Here is an 18,984-nt window from a genome sequence, read left to right as displayed (position 1 = left end):
ATTTACACGTTAACAGTCGACATTACCGGCCTCTTGAAACAAATTCTGCTTGAAGACGAAAATTAAATTGACGGCTATGTCCATCCATATCATCTCGGAACCACTCAAAAACTTTTAGATGGACAATTATTAACCAATACCTCCTGTGATTCAACTTTTTGGCAGCGTTACGATTTTTAAAACAAGTTGCAATATTGACAGATTTTTTAATTCTGTCCCGATCGATGCGTATACAGGGTGGTTCAATGAAACTCTTTTGTTCAAAATGGATGATTTCAATATTGATGGATTAGAGCAGGGGTTTTCGAATGGTGCTCCGCGCAAATTTAGTGCTCCAAGAAGTTATTTAGCAAATGCGCCCACTTGAAACCCCTCCTTGAAAAAAAAAATTTCATTTTATTTCACTGGGCACTGGGCATAGTAATAGACCTTGTCCACTTTGTGTCAGATGTCGTGTTTTATGCGACGCGCAACAGAAATTGAGTTGTTCCAGTTGAGTTGGGTCAATGTGAACACGATTTGTTTTATTGAATAAAAAAAGCAGGTCTTCCGTCAAATATTTCCGCTATAAAAAATGCTCTGTCATAAAAAAAATCTGAAAACCCCGGGATTAGAGGATTCTACTTTTTGTACGTTAAGTTCTAGTGTGATAATTTTTTGAGTATGACGAAGGCATTCAAGGCCCAAAGTCCTTTGAAGCTGTTGAGACCGATAATGGCACATACTTTTGTTCTTTCACATACTTCTGTGAGATTTCTTTATAAACTAGTAGGGCAAGGTTGTTTTATCGCTCAAATATATTCCCCGAACTCGAAACTCTCAAATTATCACATGGTCGGGGTTCTGCCAAAACGAACCAAGTGCCATTCTGTTCAAATTTGAGTTACATACACCATTGGATGCAGAAAATATTAATCTATCGACTGTAAAATGAACATGTCATTCGGACTTTTGACAACGGCTCCAAAAATTTGTGTAGCAGACTGTAAAAAAAACGAAATTGCATTCAACCAAAGCGAAACATAAACCCACAATATGGCATTGGACGATAGTGATCGTTTTCTTCAAGAAGGCAGATCCGAATCTTTAACAGATTTTTTCTGTTTCGGACAGCTCCTAGAACAAAGAGAACGAAGTTTTGCGTGTCTAGCAACAACATAATTTTGTTTTTTTCTTATTTCTAATGGTTCTGAATCAAAAATTGACGACGATGTGTGCTTACAGCATGAAAGGGAGTATTATGTTTGACACCCTGTTTGTAACACGTGAGTGGTAAAATGATAGATTTGATCCGACACAGTCAATTAGTGGGAGCCCAAACTTATAATTGAAATATCTCAAAATAATGCATTTGACTCTTGGTTCGTTTTGGCATAACCCCGACCACATGTTCTGTTTCTTTCTATTTTCAGGAAAACTTGTAGCTCAAAGCTTTTATTTCTAGTGGTTGAGTAAGAAATTGAATAACAAAATCTCATCGCGCTGATATGAGGTAATAAATCATTAAGGTATGAACAATTAATTATTTTGATATATTCTAAAAAAACGGCTAAAACATTTCGGTTAACTCAATAAAATAATGAAGAAATAGAAACTCATTAACTGGAGAATTAATATTTGAATTAATTATAATTCTAAGTAAGCATACTTACTTTATTCTTATTTCAGAACTAACTACATCGTGTCTAGGATATGGTTTAGACGCAGCAACCGAACTTTCGATTATGTCACCGTCGTCGGCGTCTCCTTCCAATGTCACGAACAGCACGGAGCCAACCGCCGTGTATGCGAGGACCAATATAAGTACACCTATTCATTGATGATAACAAGAAAACGAAACGTTTTATAGCTATATAGTAGAATTGTCGTCAGAAAAGTTTACATTTGATGAGAAATAGAAAATTTGTATTAAGCAGTAGTACATACATATATTTTTTTTAATTTAAAATGTGAAAAAAATTAAAAGTGAGAAGAAAGGTAGAAATTTATATCTAGCTGACCCTGCGAACTTCGTCCATAATTTTTATTTTCATTTAAATAATTTCGGGCACTCAAGTTCCCACAGAAATTATTTTTCTGTACATGTTCTGTATTCGTGGTATATAATTTCTTTTTAGGCATATAAACTTGATGTAGACTAAGACGCATCAAGCCTGATACTGACTGTTCGAATCCGTTGTTTCGTTCTCGAGTTAAATTCTGAGGAACGGACACAAAATCATTTTTGTTTATATAGCTCCGGAAGATGCACAAAATCTTTCGAGGAAAATCATGTAATGATGCATAATTTGGGAAAATGAATAGGAACGTCAATATCAAGGCACGACGCGGTATCTAAACATAACAGTAACGTAACGAGCGAACGCATACGACGAAGTTTGATGGTGGATGCGAAAATATTTGGCCATAAAGATTGAACACGTCAAATTTTTAAATGTATCGAGTAAACAGTTTAATGCTTATTGTATAATTTGTTTGATTGCTTCAGTTTTATTCTTTACTTTACTTTCTTACTTTTATTTGGAAGTTTAATTCATGTTTCGTCTGAACTCTCGTCGCTTCGATTTGCCCTTCTCAATCGATTAGTTTTCCTCAACGCCATCGACGTTGTACCGTTGGTCGAATATTCTATATAACAGTAGTAAACACTATATCATAATAATAGTGACATGTGAAATGAAATGGGTGAACCTTTCAATTGAAAGCTGTGAGCGCCCTTTCAGTACGCGTAGAGGCTATACCCATTGTTATGAGTTGAACTAATTTAATTAATACCCTTTCTCACCCATTTTTGAATTTTTGTACATGAAATGTAACACTTAATTTCATTTTGACGTCCGCACGTTTCGTAAAAAAAATATTCGCTTGGCGCCGGCAGCGCTGATTCGGATTACTTGAGTTGTCGCCGCCCGTTCTTGACCTTATCGGAAAATTATAAATTGTTAGGTTTTGTTAATCTCATCATTAGTTTTCATAAGTTCTCAACCCTGTTCCCCTACTTTCGTGAAATTTCGGAAATATACATACGTAAATATTACAAACCTGTCCAAATTCACACCCACTATATGTTCATGCGGGTAATCGTCGAAAAAATGTTCTACTTTTCGGTCTGTTTCAATTTGAATTTTTTTTTACTCGATTATATACAGTCTTCGATTTCTTTTCCCTGTATATAATCGAATCCTGTATATAATCGAGTCAAAACAAATTTTTATTCGTTTCTATGCATATATTTTCATTCATTGAAAATAAAAGAATAATTTATTTTTTGATTCATCCCCTCAAGTCACCAAACACCTTTCTCATATGAAAATTTTTTTTCCAGAATCTCTCAGAAGGTGATAGATTCTTCTAAAATCCTTCTACCCATATGTTCGAATTGACAATTACACAGTTATAGAACTTTTTTTTTGTTTCGGACTCTGTTGCCTCAAACTGGCTCTACACTGAAGAGTACGCTGCGTAAGCCAATTCGTAAGCTTTCATTTGAAAGATGAAAAATTTAGTTCAGGATATAGTGGTGGAACATCTAAATTAGTAGATTTAAATAACTTTTTGGAAGTCAAAATTTCAAAGTTGATAATTTTTAATGTGTAATTATTGATTTTATCCTAAAAATTTATATTGAACTTGATTGTTTCTATCAATCAAATTAAAGCTCTCAAATTGCTCTACAATTTGTTCCTTGACACCCAACTTCTATCTTTCTTAATTTCGCTGAAATATCGATATAAACAATTCCTGGTGAAAATTCAAGCAAAATCTTCAAAAATCACGATTTTTACCCAACTGTACATATAATATCCACACCAATTCCACCTTAACGTTCAAAGGCTACATTTTTCCTCGAAATAAGTCAGACTTGAAATGTAAAAAATATATTTTTTTCGAAACGTGCATAATCGACTCCAAAATTGTATATAATCGAATCACATATAATCGAGCCTGTATATGATTGAGTCCGACCTGTATTCCTAAACCAGTTAAGTCCAGCGGTTTATCGCTGAGTTTGTCGTGAACACCTATTTCCCTTTACCCTGATAGATCAAAATGAATAAATCGAAAACGACTCTGGCAGATGTGAAAGAAACGATTGAGAAAATCGGCAAACTTTTTTGAATGTATTGCCTTTCATGAATGTGCAGCTACAGATTGCTTGTCAAACGAGGAACTATCTTGAGAGCTTCGACCTTTTTTCCGATCGAATATTTGAAAAAAGTATATGTTTTGAATGTGCTTTTAATTATGGGCGGTTCTTACATGTGAGACAAAAAAATAATATATAAAAAGTGAACATGTATGAACCAAATTAATAAACTAAAAATAATGGAAGACGAAAAAGATTAACTGATTATAGAGTAAAGGGTGTGTCACATCAAATTGCATCACGGAAAAAACGCTGTAGAAATTTTATTTTTAGGAATTATATCTTCAGCTTTCGCTTATAATCAGATAAGAGTGTATAGATCACGTTGGCCATGCTTCACTGTCAATTTTTCGTAAATATGGAAAAATGTCGTCGAACGAAAAAGAGCGTCGTGAATTAATCCTGTGCACTCATTTCGAGAATCCGGAGTTGTCACATCGGGACATCGGTAAGATGCTGGGAATCGTCCAATCCACGATCAGCAGAGTACTAAAACGATACTTCGAGAACCTAACCATCGACCGGAAGGTGAAGAACGGCAAAAATGGATGCTCTGTCAGTGAAAAAGATCACAAGCGCGTAGTTAAGCAGTTTAGACGTGATCCGAGAAGTTCGGTCCGGGATGTCGCCAATAAGCTGAATTTGTCAAGCTCATTCGTCCAGCGGACCAAGCAGCGGGAGGGCCTACGTGCATACAAGGTTCAGAAGGCTCCTAACCGCGACGAAAGGCAAAACATGGTGGGGAAGACGCGAGCCCGGAAGCTGTACACCGAAATGCTGACGAAGCCGCATTGCCTGGTAATGGACGACGAAACCTACGTCAAAGCGGACTTTCGTCAGCTGCCGGGCCTGTTGCTCTTCTCCGCAGAGGACAAATTCAGGGTTCCGGAGGAGATTCGCAAGCAGAAACTATCCAAGTTTGCCAAAAAGTACATGGTGTGGCAAGCGATCTGCTCTTGCGGAAAGCGGAGCGCCCCCTTCGTGATGACCGGCACGGTAAACGGGCAGGTTTACCTTAAGGAGTGCCTACAGAAGCGCTTACTACCACTATTGAAGCAGCACGAGGGCCTGACCATCTTCTGGCCGGATCTCGCTTCGTGCCACTTTTCAAAGGACGTGTTGGAGTGGTACGAAGCCAACGGGGTCACCTTCGTGCCAAAGGAAATGAACCCGCCCAACGCGCCGGAGCTTCGCCCAATAGAGAAATATTGGGCGATTATGAAGCAGGACCTCCGGAAGAACCCAAAAGTTGTCAAATCGGAGGCGGACTTCAAGAGAAAATGGATTTCTGTTCAAAAAAAACTACAACCTGACGTTGTACAGAACCTTATGGACGGGGTAAAGAGGAAGGTGCGAGCATACGGGCTTGGGCTCGAAGTATGAATAAAAAGAAAATGCCAAAAGTTGTTTAATAGTTTTTATTTTACTGTCTAAAATTTTCAAAAGGATCGGTCTACTGGGCGAATTTCTACAGCGTTTTTTCCGTGATGCAATTTGATGTGACACACCCTTTAATTCCAAATGAAATCGACAAATGACAAAACATAAGTATTTTTGATTCGAATGAAAGTATGTATTCCGTTTGAATTAGAGGGAATATGAGTTTTCCACAGCAATTGGGAATTTTTTGACTAAAGCGTAACTTTTGAAAAGGGCGTATCGATTTGAGTAAGAGAAATCTTTGATAATTTATATATCAAAAACTATGAGTCGTACCGAAATAGTGTCTTAGAAAGAGTTATAGAGTATTGATAATACAAATATTTTTTTAAATATCTCGAGAATGGCTACATTTAGAAGGAGATTGATAAAAACCTTTTTTGTTTTAAATAACATCAGGATTCATAATTTGTGATTAAAAATTACTGCTAACATACAAAAACTCGAAGTTTCGAATACTCCTAAAAATTCGATGTTCCACAAAGTTTGTCAAAAATAGTTTTACCATCTTGAGCCCATTTTTCGAATTTTCTACATGACTTCTATTTTATATGAAAAAATTGAAAAAAAATATTAAGAAATACATATTTTTTGATATCGCAAATTAAAATTTTATTTTGTAAATAAAAAAAAGAGTACTAATTTTTCTTCTCAGTGTATATATTTTTTAAACTAAGCCAACAATACTCTATAACTCTTTCTAAAACACTAATTCGGTACGACTCATATTTTTTGGGATATAAATTATCAAAGATTTCTCTTACTCAAATCGATATGCCCTTTTCAAAAGTTACGCTTGAGTCAAAAAATGAACCATGATGATGTATTTGGAAAAGACAATAAATTAGAATTTTTTTTAAATATTTCGAGAATGTCTACATTTAGAAGGAGATTGAATATAACCTTTTTTGTTTTAAATCACATCAGGATTCATAATTTGTGGCTAAAAATGATTGTTAACATACAAAAATTCAAAGTTTCAAAAATTCCTAAAAATTCGATGTTTCACAAAGTTTGTCAAAAAAAGTTTTACCATCTTGGGACCATTTTTTAAATTTTCTGCATGACTTCTATTTTGTATGAAAAAAAAAAATGTATTCTGGATATTGCAAATTGAATTTTTATTTTATAAATAAAAAAAAGAGTACTATTTTTTTCTCAGTGTACATTTTTTTCATATTCAACAATCAATACTCTATAACTCTTTCTAAGACACTATTCCGGTACGACTGATAGTTTTTGAGATATAAATTATCAAAGATTTCTATTACTAAAATCGATACGCCCTTTTCAAAAGTTACGCATGAGTCAAAAAATTCCCAATTGATGTGAAAAACTCATATTTCCTCTCACCCAAACGGAATACACACTTTCATTGGAATCAAAAATACAAGTTTTCAAAATCTGCATTTTTAGGACGATTTCATTTGGAATTGCTGTATATCTGATTGCAATCGTGGTTCCAACTTACCGAACGCAGAGAAGCATTGCGACTTTGGAGCTCTGCGGCATCCACATAGGGTCACCGGTTCATTTTTGTCCACTTTTGATAAGGAGGTTGAGAAACACAGCGAGGGGCTTTGTGGTCTAGATGAAGTGTTACTACCGATAAAGTTAGGAACTTGGAGAGGTGACTTTGTGTTCATATTTGTCTGTGTAAGGTTTGGAACGAATTTTGGTTTCCGATTGCTTATGTTCTTCTGCCGAATTCACTCTTTTTCACGTTGTTTCTTCTAATCCTTCGTGCGACACGAATTATGTCGCGCCTGCAGGTGTAGGAAAAAAAGCGCACCGAAGGTCTTATCAGAGCAACATGTCCAATTCGATTAAATCAGCTGCATAACCCAATTACCACTAACTACTTTATATTCACAACCTCTCGTTTTCTGATGCGCTTGCTGATGAGTTCGGTAAAGCCGACGTTGTTGTTTCAGTTCAAATTTGGAATGACTCATCCTTCCGGTTTTTTCAGTTGCTCGAGCACACGGATAGAACGGGTGCGGTGACTAATTTCAATCTGCTCCCATTCGCTGATGAACCTTGTTCATACTAGTTAGCCGTCTATCTGCTTTGAATAATCATATTTGAAGCTGCAGCACCGATTCGAATGATCTGTGGAAAAGTAATAGAAAAGAACGGAGAGAAAATAAAAAATAATTAGTTGCTATGGTTTGTGTGAACAAAATTGTAGAATTATTTTTCCTATTAGGAACACAATATGATATGTTTCACGAATAAATCATTTACATAGATTAATATGTCTTGGCTTGCGCTTTTATGCCGTAACGAAACTTGATCACTAATATATAGAGGTTCAGAATTTAAGTAAAAGCTAATTGTGGTCTCGATGGGGTTTTTTCCCTATTAATGTTTGACGTGTGCTATTTAATGGAACTTAATTTTTGGTACATAATTTTCGACAAGAATCACAATTGATGTAATTTTTCTTTATATACGATTACATATACGATTGTTTAGTTGCCGGACAATATGGATTGTAAAGTGGCAAATCTGAAATCAAACAAATCACATGGTGAATGGCTCCATGTTCGAAAGCTGTAAAAATACAGCGCTATGTTCTCTGAGCCAAGAAACCCCTGTACACCATTATTTTTATGGACGACTACACATTGCATGCCAAATTAAATCTAAGGTATTCATTATTGATTCATCTCGTGCTGTTAGCGTTCCACAGTTCCACCCTCGTTTTGTTTTTCTTCACTGCATCGAAAACATTCCTACATCCATGCGAAAACACATATTTTTCATTTCCTCGGCTACAGAATGTAGACAAATATTTGTCCATCTTTCAGCGTGGAATAATAATAAAAGGTTTTGATTTCAAAGCGTGCCTCCGTTCGAATAAACATCGTATCCTTTCAAAGTGTCAAGTCGCTTACTGGACTTACTGGACAACTGAAATTCATCTCTGGTAGATCATCAGTCAACCTGATTAATGATGTTTTGCAATTTTACGGACCGTTGTTATAAATTTTATATGTTACCAGTTACGTAGGTAAATTGTGTTCAAGATTTCTGGCTCTGAGTTTTTGTATCTAATTAGTTTTCCAATAGTTTTATTGTAATGTAATAATTTGTAGCAAATAATATTGTTTTCACTATCTCCAGAAGTGGAACATCCGATAATAACGGTCCATTTTCACTTCAAGTCAACTATTTTCTCTTGCTTTCATGTCAATGTTTGTTAATGATGCTGGTTTATTTGAAAATCATGTCTAAGGAGATTCATATTAAACAAATATTTAGGTTTGACATTATTAGACGTGCTATTTGACATGAAACTTTCAGTTGAGTACTAATGATGCAAATTATATCTCGTTGGGAAAACAAAGTCACTCTAGGAACATCGTTCAAGAACCAGAAGAGATTTAAAGTTAGAAATCATCAATACAATATGATTATTTGTGATATTCTAAACACCATCAATGAGAGCGAAATTTATGTGTTAACATCATCATCATCATCATCATTCGTGCTCTACTCACGATTGTAGTTTTAATTTTAGCTAATGAGTAATAGTTCCATTTCAAGAGAAAGTATTAACTTCATGCCATATTCATCCCATATTGCAGTTTGCCATCTTTCGGCTGTGAAATGCTTTCTTCTCCCACAAGACAGAAAGATCTGAAGTCGACCGCTGACTGCATCTAACCCACCACATGACGGTAATGTTCCGTGCTTCGGAACCACAACCCCGTTACGGGATACATGTTATTTCCACAGAAGAGTTACTAAGCAATTTCTCACTCCTTATCGCAAATGTAGCAGCCGAAAAATACCACACCGTATGGCACGAAATTACTCCATGCTCTAGTTTCATCTGCTTCAAGCAAGCAAGTGCAAGGATATGTATAAAGGAGGGTAAATAAGTCTGTGGGATACAGTTTGAAACAAAAAGTGGAGACGAAGGTCAATTTTCTGGATACCAAAATTTTGTTATGTTTGTGCGAACGTATGATTTCACATATCGTATAGTTAAAAAAAATGGAGGGATTTGTGTCTAGGACACGACCACATTTTTTTTAAATCCACTTGTTTATCAATTTGGATATTATTTTAGAATGCATCGAAATCGTAAAAAGCTTCAGTGGTGTGGAAATAGCCGAAGTTGTAGAATCGGCTGAAAATGGTTGAGCAGTGTTTAGATATCTATCAATATTGAATGATACACAATATGTCATGCTAGTAACCTCTCACGAATATACAACCAAACATGAGTGGATCATTCAGATACTTGTATGAATGACAGTACTCACTTGTGTTACTCTAAATGATTAAACAAAGAGAGGAACGAAGACTGTTGATTGCATATCCGAGCTGTACCAAACATCGCACACCATTTTCGAAGCCTGCATACAAGTTTGAACCGCATATATCGTCCCGTCCTACTATAACGCTGCACAGACAAGTGCAGAGCGATAAACGATACACGAAAAATAATGTCATCATTCGGTCACCATTTGCGAAGAGTAGCGAATGGGAAAAGAGCTAAAACGAGGGAGTTTTTGTTTCTTACTGGAGCGATGTTATATTCATATAGACTTTGCGGTCTATATGAATATATTGTATATATATATATATATATATATATATATATATATATATATATATATATATCTATATATATATATATATATATATATATATATATATATATATATATATATATATATATATATATATATATATATATATATATATATATATATATATATATATATATATATATATATATATATATATTTAAAACCGAAACATCAGTCACTAACAAAGAAACATCACTCATATCGCACATCCAGCCGGACCCGATACCAAGGAAAGCGGAGACATCACTTTCTCGAGCATCGATCGTTCCCACAGCATCAGCACTTCAAGCCATACCAGCATCAACCCATAAACATAAGGAAGCGTACGAGAATAAACTCATAAATTATCCCGTCGCCCGATCGTCCGATCGGTCCTGAACAAACAACCATTGTTCTCCATCTAGCAACGCAGTTTAAGTCAGCATAATTCTAAGTGAGGAATAGGTTTCCCTCGAACATAGGAATGAGAATAAAGTTAGTTCTAGTTTAGCTCTTCCAGCAATAAGTTGTATTTTTTTAAAAAGATGAAAGAAATCCCGTAAAGTTTATCTGGCGCAGTCGTGTGGATCGGTTTCCGTCTAAGTGTTCGAAGTTTAAAAAATTTCCGCCTAAGTGCCACCGCGAGTGAATATTGTGTTGCAGTGATTTTTTTTAACATCAAAGAACACAGTGCGAGGAACCATCGACCACTAACGGAAAATCTCGAACGGACATCGAGATTGGAAGGACGCGTAAGTAAATAGTTTAAGTATTAATAATAATCGCGGACTTTGATTCTAACATCGAAGAGAAGTCACGCCAAAACAATAAACCTTTACTAATTCAGAGCGTTTAGCCCCCACCAGTGGTAAGCGACACGCTGACATATCACATAATCTTAAGTAATATTAACATAAAACCAACAAAAACTAAATCAAAAGAAAAAAGTGAAATAAAATAATACAGTTTAAGAGTGTTGAAAAATTTCAGTGTTTAAATTTTAAAAGTTTTTATTTTTTACAAAAAGTTCATAATTTAATTTGATCAAACATGGATCATTTTGAACAACAAATTGCTCATTTAAGGCAAGAAATAGAAGATAGGGATGATGTTATTCACCAGCTTCGACTGGAAGCTCAATGTGCAACAGCCGCTCAGCTAGCACAAGCAGCTGGCGTTAATATTGTCCCGGGCGCACATTTAGTTGCCCCAGCAGGAGCAGAAAACGCTCAAAATCATCAAGCTAGGGAAACAGAAGAAATTTTGAAATCGTTACAAACTCCTCAGATCATTCGGGATTTACCTTGTTTTGATGGTAATCCTGTAAAATTGCATTCATTTATTAGAGCAGTCGACAAACTTATTCCTTTAATAAAACGTGCTCAAAATTCTCCTATACATGGCGTATATGCATACGATCAAAAATCATCGGCGATGCAGTTAATATTTTAGAAATTTACGGTACTCCTGTTGAATGGAATGAAATTAAAAACACCCTCATAACTCATTATAGCGATAAACGAGATGAGGTTAGTTTGACTAGAGATCTTTTCAAAGTCTATCAAACAACAACTGTTGAGGAATTTTACTCGAAAGTATCGCATGTACTTTCTCTATTGGTCAATTTATTGAACATAAATGAGCCAAATGCAGCCGTACGAATAGCAAAAACCCAATTTTATCAAGACATGGGTTTAAAAGTATTCCTATCAGGATTGAAAGATCCTTTAGGCCCTATAATTAGAGCACAATCTCCTAAAACAATGAAGGAAGCATTGAGATTATGCTTAGAGGAAAATAATTATAACTATGGACGTACAAAGTCATTCAATTCATCTGTTCCACCACCAATCCCTTCGAAAAATGTGTTAGTACAAAAACAAATGATTCCTTTCACACCAAAACCAAATGCAAATGTCTATCAACCTAGACCACAATTTCCAAATAAACTATTTCCATATAAACCTAATCCATTTAACTTCCCAAGACCACAAAACTCATTCCGACCTTTCCAACCAAACCCATTTGCCAACAAAAACGCTTTCGCACCTAAGCCTACACCACAGCCAAAACCAGTTCCCATGGAAATAGATCCTTCCATACGATCAAGACAAGTCAATTATATGAACCGTAATTTCCGTCCAAATTACCATATGGAAGAATATGATCCAAATGAAATACTTTTCCCGGAGGACGATCCATCTTTTCAGTTTCCAGAGTCCATCTATAACATTACAAACCAAGAAAATTTAGAAGTTAAAGCAACTCAAGAAAAACCAGAATCTGAATCAGTTGATGATCTAAATTTTCAAGTGGTCGGCGAATCGGACCAAGTCACATGAATAATTTTATACCGTATATAACAGTTAAAACAAATAAAGGATTTCTAAAATTATTAATAGATTCAGGAAGTAATCGGAATTACATATCAAAAAAACATGTTAATTTACAAAATTGTAAGTACACTACCCCTTCAACTGTTCGAAATGTTGCAGGTTCACATATAGTTAATCAGTATGTTCAATTCAATCCTTTTCCTAATATCCCTGGAACGGAAAAACTAAATTTTCTTATTTTTGATTTCCACCCTTTTTTCGATGGCCTTATTGGTTACGAATCCCTGAAAAACTTAAAAGCAGACATTTTAACGGCGAGCAATGAACTCAAACTTCCAAAAGGACAAATTAAAATGCTCAGGAAATATCCCGACATTTCTTCAGTACACCTTAATTCACAAGAATCTAAAATTCTTCATTTCCCAACAAAAAAAGACAATGGTGACTTTTTGCTTGACGATGATTTCTACATTTCCACTCACGTAAGCATTCCTTCAGGTTTATACAAAGTAGAAGATAATTTCATTCATGTGATATTGACCAATCATGCAAACGAACCTTGCGATGTTAGTTTGAAAACAATCTTTCCTATTGAAGAACTTAATAATTTCGAATTGCAAATCCCAGAATATGGAACATCTGCCATTAAGAAATCTCTTTTCGATCAAATCAGCTTGTTATTGATTATAGAAAATTGAATGAGAAAACAATTGATGATCGTTATCCCATTCCAAATATTACAGATATTTTAAATAAATTAGGACGTTGTATGTATTTTACAACTCTTGATCTTGCTTCTGGCTTCCATCAAGTAGAAATCGATAAAGCCGATATTCCTAAAACTGCTTTTAGTGTTGAAAACGGCCATTATGAATTCTTGAGAATTCCGTTTGGACTTAAAAATGCACCATCTACGTTTCAACGTGTTATGGATAATGTTCTGAGAGAACATTTTGGTGTCATCTGTTTAGTTTACATGGACGATATAATTGTTTTTTCGACAAGTCTTACTGAACATTTGGATAATCTCAATAAAATCTTCACAACTTTGCAAAAACACAATCTGAAGATACAATTGGACAAAAGTGAGTTCCTGCGTAAAGAAGTAGGTTTTCTAGGTCACATTGTAACTCCAGAAGGTGTAAAACCAAATCCAGATAAAATTGAAATTATAAAAAATGGCCATTACCCTCTAATGAAAAAGAACTACGAGGATTTCTAGGTATCGTAGGTTATTATCGAAAATTTATTTTGCAAAAATCGCAAAACCTCTAACAAACGCTCTTCGTAAAAATGAAAACATAGTACACTCAAAAGAATTCATTGCCTCTTTCGAAAAATGCAAAGAAATCTTAATAGGGAGTAACATATTGCAATACCCTGATTTCTCAAAACCTTTTATACTAACCACGGACGCTTCAAACTTTGCCATAGGCGCTGTTCTATCACAAGGTACCATTGGTAGTGATAAGCCAATTGCCTTCGCCTCTCGAACATTGAACAAATCGGAAGAAAAATACTCTGCAATAGAAAAGGAATTACTTGCAGTAGTATGGGCTTGTAAATATTTTCGACCATATCTTTACGGTAGAAAATTTTCATTGTACACAGATCACAAACCTTTAACTTATGGTTTAAATTTAAAGGATACTAATAATCGGTTGGTACATTGGCGACTTTCTCTCAGCGAATTTGATTACGACATTCATTACCGTCCAGGAAAACAAAATGTTGTAGCTGACAGCCTTTCAAGAATTAAAAATGAACTGAACTTTAATGAAGAAGATGACGACGCATCATCTGATAATGTAACAGTACACTCAGCTGATACAGACGATTCCGAATTCATTAAATGTACAGAGAAACCTTTGAATGCATTCAACAATCAAATTGTTTTAAAAATTGGACCTGATGAAGAAAATATTTATGAAGAAATTTTTCCTAGAGTATTCCGAAGAACTATTACCAAACTTACTTTTTGTGTTCCAGTACTTTTTAACATGTTCAAAAACTACATGGATCCGAGACGTATAAACTGCATTCACTGTCCCGAAAAACTCATCAATACAATCCAACACACTTACAGAAATTACTTTAATAGAACAAAAACATTTAAAGTCTTCATCACTCAAAAAATATTAATTGATCTAAAAACTGCTGAAGAACAACATGCAAAAATAGAACAAACACATAGCAATGCTCATAGAGGAATCTGGGAGAACCAACAGCAGATTTCAAATAAATTCTATTTTCCTAAAATGAAATATGATCGTCATCCATATAAAATTACACTTGGCTCTACACCTAACCCTCAAAAACCAATGGATATCGTTCATATCGATATATTCATTATCCCTAACGAACTGTTCCTTACAGCAGTAGATAAATTCACCCGCTATGGAATGTTAATACCGATAAAATCCAGAAACATCGTTGATGTCCGGAAAGGTCTTACAAAACTTTTTGCAACTTTTGGTACCCCAAAACAAATAGTATGCGACAATGAACCCGCCATAAAATCAGTCGAAATCAGAGGACTTTTACAAGATCTAAATGTCGATATGTTTTTCACACCTCCGAACCATAGTAAGTCAAATGGTATAGTCGAAAGATTCCATTCCACCCTGGCTGAAATCTTTCGATGCCTGAAATCAAAATTTAATGACATTTCTCAAAAAGAATTATTTAGAATAGCTTGTACCCAATACAATAATTCAGTACATTTCGCAATAAAAATGAAACCGCGTGAAGCTTTCTATGGAGTAAAAGACGGAGAGGAAAGACCTCTTGACATAGACAAACTGATTGAAAATAGAAACAAGATTTATGATGAAATCATATTAGCTCATCAGAAAACAAAAAATAAAGCTTTAGATTACCATAATAAGCATAGAGAACCTGATCCCACTTTCGAAGAAGGACAAATAAAATACAACAAGGTTCAAGGAATAAAAAAGAAAACAAAAGAAAAGTATTCACCAGTCATAGTCGTAGAAAACAAAGGAAGAATACTTGTTGACGACTCTGGCCGGGAAATACATAAAGAAAATTTAAAAAGAATATAACACCTTTTTCTCATTTCAGAAAGAAGAATCTATTCACCACTGACCTGATGAGATGAAGAAACATACCGGAACCTTCCTCTACCTCATTATATCTACATTCCTTACCATATCATATCCTCAAACCATTCAAATAAGCGAAATAACCAACAACGCAGGAGCGTTGATTCTTGAAAAGGGGGAGGGTAGAATAATAGCTGGCTACAGTAGAATTTTACATATAATCGAATTAACACAATTTGAAGTCTCAATAAAATTCATAGAAAATGTAATATCAATTCTCCCAAATACAAATGGTCCTTTCTCTGTATTAATAAAAGCAACATTAATCGATGTAAAACACCTTTATAATAATTTGCAACCCAGAAATATCAGAAGTAAAAGGTCAATCAATTTTCTAGGCAGTGTAATCAAATTAGTAACAGGAAACTTAGATGCAAACGACCTACAAATAATTAATTCGAATATGGAGAATTTGAAAACAACCGAAGAAAACCTTGTAAAACAAAACAATAATCAATTGAAAATAAATACCAGATTTGAAGACAGAATAAATTTTATAAACGATCAGTTCAGAAGCCAGCACAATTTATTAAAAGAATTATCATTACAGAATAACTACTTGCTTACCGAAGACGAAAAAATTTCCATTATCTTCAATTTGTACACATTGTTCGACATACTCAATTCCATAGAAAATGCAATAGTGTTAGCAAAACTCAATATTGTTAGTAGATTTATCCTCACTCAGAAAGAGTTAGAAATGATAGCTCAGGAAATCCAAAGTGACGGGTTGAACATCCAGAATTTAGACGACGCCTACAGCTACTTATCTCCAACTGTGTTCTACCGAGGATCATCTTTAATAATATGTGCGAATATCCCGAGATTGATACCGACCCACTTCAAGAAACTCAGCGTTGAACCATTACCATACAATAATCGAACCATCAAGATAAACTATAAAAACGTACTCCAACATGACAGCACAATTTTTGCCATCCGAACAAATTGCGAAGAACACAATGACGTTACTTTATGCGAGAGAAAACAATTAACAGATATCAGCAACGATCAATGCGAAAGTCGATTGATCCAAGGACAAACAGGCAAGTGACAGAAAAATACCCATCAACAGAAGTCATTCAGCTATCACATGGAACACTGCTAGTAAAAGCTATATCTGGAAATGCATCAATAAATAGCACCTGTGGAACACATCATAAAACCCTTAGAGGAATTTTCCAAATCACATTCCATAATTGTTCAATATACGTCAACAACGAGCTCTATGAAAACTACGAAATAGAATTTCATCATCCGATAATACTACCGCTACAACCACACAAAATTCAAACATTGCATATCGAACGTCACGTAAATTTATCAGAGCTGCAAGAACTTCACATTGAAAACAGAGAACATCTAAAAACATTAGACCTCAACCACCGCATAGGATTCGGCATCATCAGCACAACGATAATCATTATGATGATTGGTTCAACTTTATATTTCATTAAACGTCAACTGAAATCAATAAACAAACAAAATTGCTCGGGACGAGCAAAACTTGAGGGGGGACGAGTTAAAACCGAAACATCAGTCACTAACAAAGAAACATCACTCATATCGCACATCCAGCCGGACCCGATACCAAGGAAAGCGGAGACATCACTTTCTCGAGCATCGATCGTTCCCACAGCATCAGCACTTCAAGCCATGCCAGCATCAACCCATAAACATCAGGAAGCGTACGAGAATAAACTCATAAATTATCCCGTCGCCCGATCGTCCGATCGGTCCTGAACAAACAACCATTGTTCTCCATCTAGCAACCCAGTTTAAGTCAGCATAATTCTAAGTGAGGAATAGGTTTCCCTCGAACATAGGAATGAGAATAAAGTTAGTTCTAGTTTAGCTCTTCCAGCAATAAGTTGTATTTTTTTAAAAAGATGAAAGAAATCCCGTAAAGTTTATCTTATATATATATATATATATATATATATATATATATATATATATATATATATATATATATATATATATATATATATATATATATATATATATATATATATATATATATATATTATATATATTGAATATATTGGAAAAGTGTGTACCGTGATCTTCAAAATGAAGGTAACAACTACGTCAGTACGTAGATTAGTTAACCCTCACATGTAATCGTTCTGTATTTTAGATACTGAATAACAAAAGAGCTACGAATTTTATTTTGTAAGGCGCCTAAATTTAAAATTTCCAATCATACGGTATTAAATGCAGTAAAATGAAAAAAAAAGGTATTTACGTATTAACTCAGTGCAGGGCAATTTTTTAATAAGTTACTTTTTTTATAATTATTTATAAAATTTGTTCTGAAGTCAATGTAATGCGGGCGAAGTCCCCATTTTACGAGGATAAGGAACTGAGCAAGTGGGCCTCTCGCAAGCAAACCTGTATTCCACCGATTGCCCGGTTAGTTTGAAACATAGGAGGCGATCCTTTAGTTAGGTCCGACCGAGCGTTAGTGAGCGTCCTTGGTAAGGCGTGATAAGATATTTTTGAGAATATTCTCCCCAAACCATAAAGGTCCCATCACCAAAGCTGCGGGTTCAAAAACTAATGTAGAAGGTAATCCCATGGGTTTCACTATTGCAGGAATTTTGGAACTTTACAGGCGGCAGTCTGATGGTTCAGATAGCTTTTCATCAATATGAATTCACACTCAAAAGTGCAATGAAATACATCGAAATCATTTACTTCTGTTTTTGCATCAAAAACAGCGTGATAATTGGGTAATTTGGCATCAATTCAAAAAATCCGAAAAGTCATGGTATGGCTTAATGTATAGAACTTATAAGAAGAGGTCGTACGAATAGCAGATGCAGCTTACAAGCAGAATAAATGGTTTGGCGAACGAGATACACACTAAAACATGGTAATTTTTTTTAAATGTTTCGCGCCTGGACACAACAATAAAATTCAAAAGGCCAGTCTTGTAAATGAAAATAGTTATTGTATTCTATACTATATACCTCAATACAACCGACTTCGTATATTTATATAGTTATGAACGCAGTGTATTATGTAATGATGAATTGATTGGTGTTCAAACCGGACCAAGTAACATTATTATGATTCCGAGCATATCGAGTTTAGATTTTGAAGCTGTGTAGTTTTAGTAGCTTTCAATCATTCTCTCCTATTGTGTTTTACAATTCTTAGTTATTCTTAACAAGGTCGCGTAAATATAGATTGTGTCACATTTACCTGAAAGAAAGTTATCCGAACGACAGCTACCCGAAAGACATTCAACCGAATTCCAATCACCCGAATGTAATAAATACCTAAACGCGACAGGTACACGAATGGAACATTTACCCGAATGAACATTTTTCCGAAAGCAACAT

The 18,984-nt window shown here is 34.9% G+C and overlaps 1 protein-coding gene across 1 annotated transcript; it reads left to right on the top strand.

Annotated features, from left to right (window-relative positions):
• Positions 1–10,690: 10,690 nt before the first annotated feature.
• On the top strand, positions 10,691–17,451 carry LOC129781929 (uncharacterized). The gene is made up of 2 exons (XM_055789427.1): positions 10,691–10,925; positions 15,594–17,451. Exon 2 carries the CDS (start codon positions 15,627–15,629, stop codon positions 16,686–16,688), a length of 1,062 nt encoding a protein of 353 aa, XP_055645402.1. The 5' UTR covers positions 10,691–10,925; positions 15,594–15,626; the 3' UTR covers positions 16,689–17,451.
• Positions 17,452–18,984: the final 1,533 nt, after the last annotated feature.

The sequence above is a fragment of the Toxorhynchites rutilus genome, unplaced genomic scaffold (genome assembly GCF_029784135.1).
Source record: "Toxorhynchites rutilus septentrionalis strain SRP unplaced genomic scaffold, ASM2978413v1 HiC_scaffold_289, whole genome shotgun sequence".
Classification (NCBI taxonomy): Eukaryota; Metazoa; Arthropoda; class Insecta; order Diptera; family Culicidae; genus Toxorhynchites; species Toxorhynchites rutilus.
This window is presented reverse-complemented; position numbering and strand designations above follow the sequence as displayed.

Coding starts and splice junctions, on each gene's coding strand:
- LOC129781929 (XM_055789427.1), top strand. CDS start 15,627: ATGAAGAAACATACCGGAACCTTCCTCTACCTCATTATATCTACATTC.